Source organism: Puntigrus tetrazona, chromosome 6 (genome assembly GCF_018831695.1).
Source record: "Puntigrus tetrazona isolate hp1 chromosome 6, ASM1883169v1, whole genome shotgun sequence".
NCBI classification, from domain to species: Eukaryota; Metazoa; Chordata; class Actinopteri; order Cypriniformes; family Cyprinidae; genus Puntigrus; species Puntigrus tetrazona.
In genome coordinates, this window is record NC_056704.1 from 6,437,451 (window position 1) to 6,438,343 (window position 893).

Below are 893 nucleotides of genomic sequence, written 5' to 3' on the forward strand. Positions count from 1 at the left end.
TATATATATCATCCAGAATTGCCTTCTCTGTCAAAAAAGAAGTTTCATATTATGTGGTTATGCTGTATATAAACTGAAAGAGTGTTTCTTTGTTTCTGTTCCTGTTTATCTGTTTTTTTAGACCCTGACTGGGCCAGTCTGAACCTGGGGGCTTTAATCTGTATAGAATGTTCAGGCATTCATCGCAACCTGGGTACTCACCTGTCTCGTGTCCGCTCTTTGGACCTGGACGAGTGGCCTCTAGAGCTCATCAAGGTCATGTCGGCTATCGGCAATGAGTTGGCTAATAGTGTGTGGGAAGCCAATGCTCAAGGACGCCTAAAGCCCGCCCCCGATGCCACCAGGTACGCATTGACATCATTTCCTCTTCCAAATAACTATGTATGCGCTTTTCTCAAAATAATTGCATTCTAGTCATTATTTGTGCTTCATGTAAACAAGGTGCTTCATCAAACCACAGTTACAGCAGTTGTCATATAAGCGGCTGAGTATTCACAGGTTATAAAGCATCTTAGGTTTCTTCTCATCATGTAAGCAAGACCTGTACATGCAGTGAGCGTGTGACAGAAAGTGGGTTTGCACTTCGCCAGAGAAATTTATTATACAGACGACTGTACTACACATTGAATATAATGCTGAAATAATGTTCATTCTAAATAAATTAGTTAAGTGGCAATATTATTTTAAAATTCTATATAAAAAATGTATGCAGTCAGTGTAAAAATCTACATAAAAGTGTAGAAAATGCACAGGAGCCCTAAAGAAAACGCTCTTTTGCATGACCTAAAACTATTTTCTTAACAGTCCAGCAGTCGTGGAACATGTGGAGGTCTGTGGAAAACCTAAAATCAGATTTTTTCCTTTGCTCTGCTCCTCCATCTTTAGCAGCGCAA

At 39.8% G+C, this 893-nt stretch overlaps 1 protein-coding gene across 1 annotated transcript in view; it reads left to right on the forward strand.

Moving 5' to 3' along the window:
- LOC122346782 (arf-GAP with GTPase, ANK repeat and PH domain-containing protein 1-like) overlaps positions 1–893 on the forward strand; it is a 34,796-nt gene that overhangs the window by 27,097 nt on the left and 6,806 nt on the right. Inside the window, exon 11 of the mRNA XM_043241636.1 lies at positions 122–344. Coding sequence (XP_043097571.1) covers positions 122–344 — 223 coding nt within the window. The remainder of the gene's footprint in view (positions 1–121; positions 345–893) is intronic.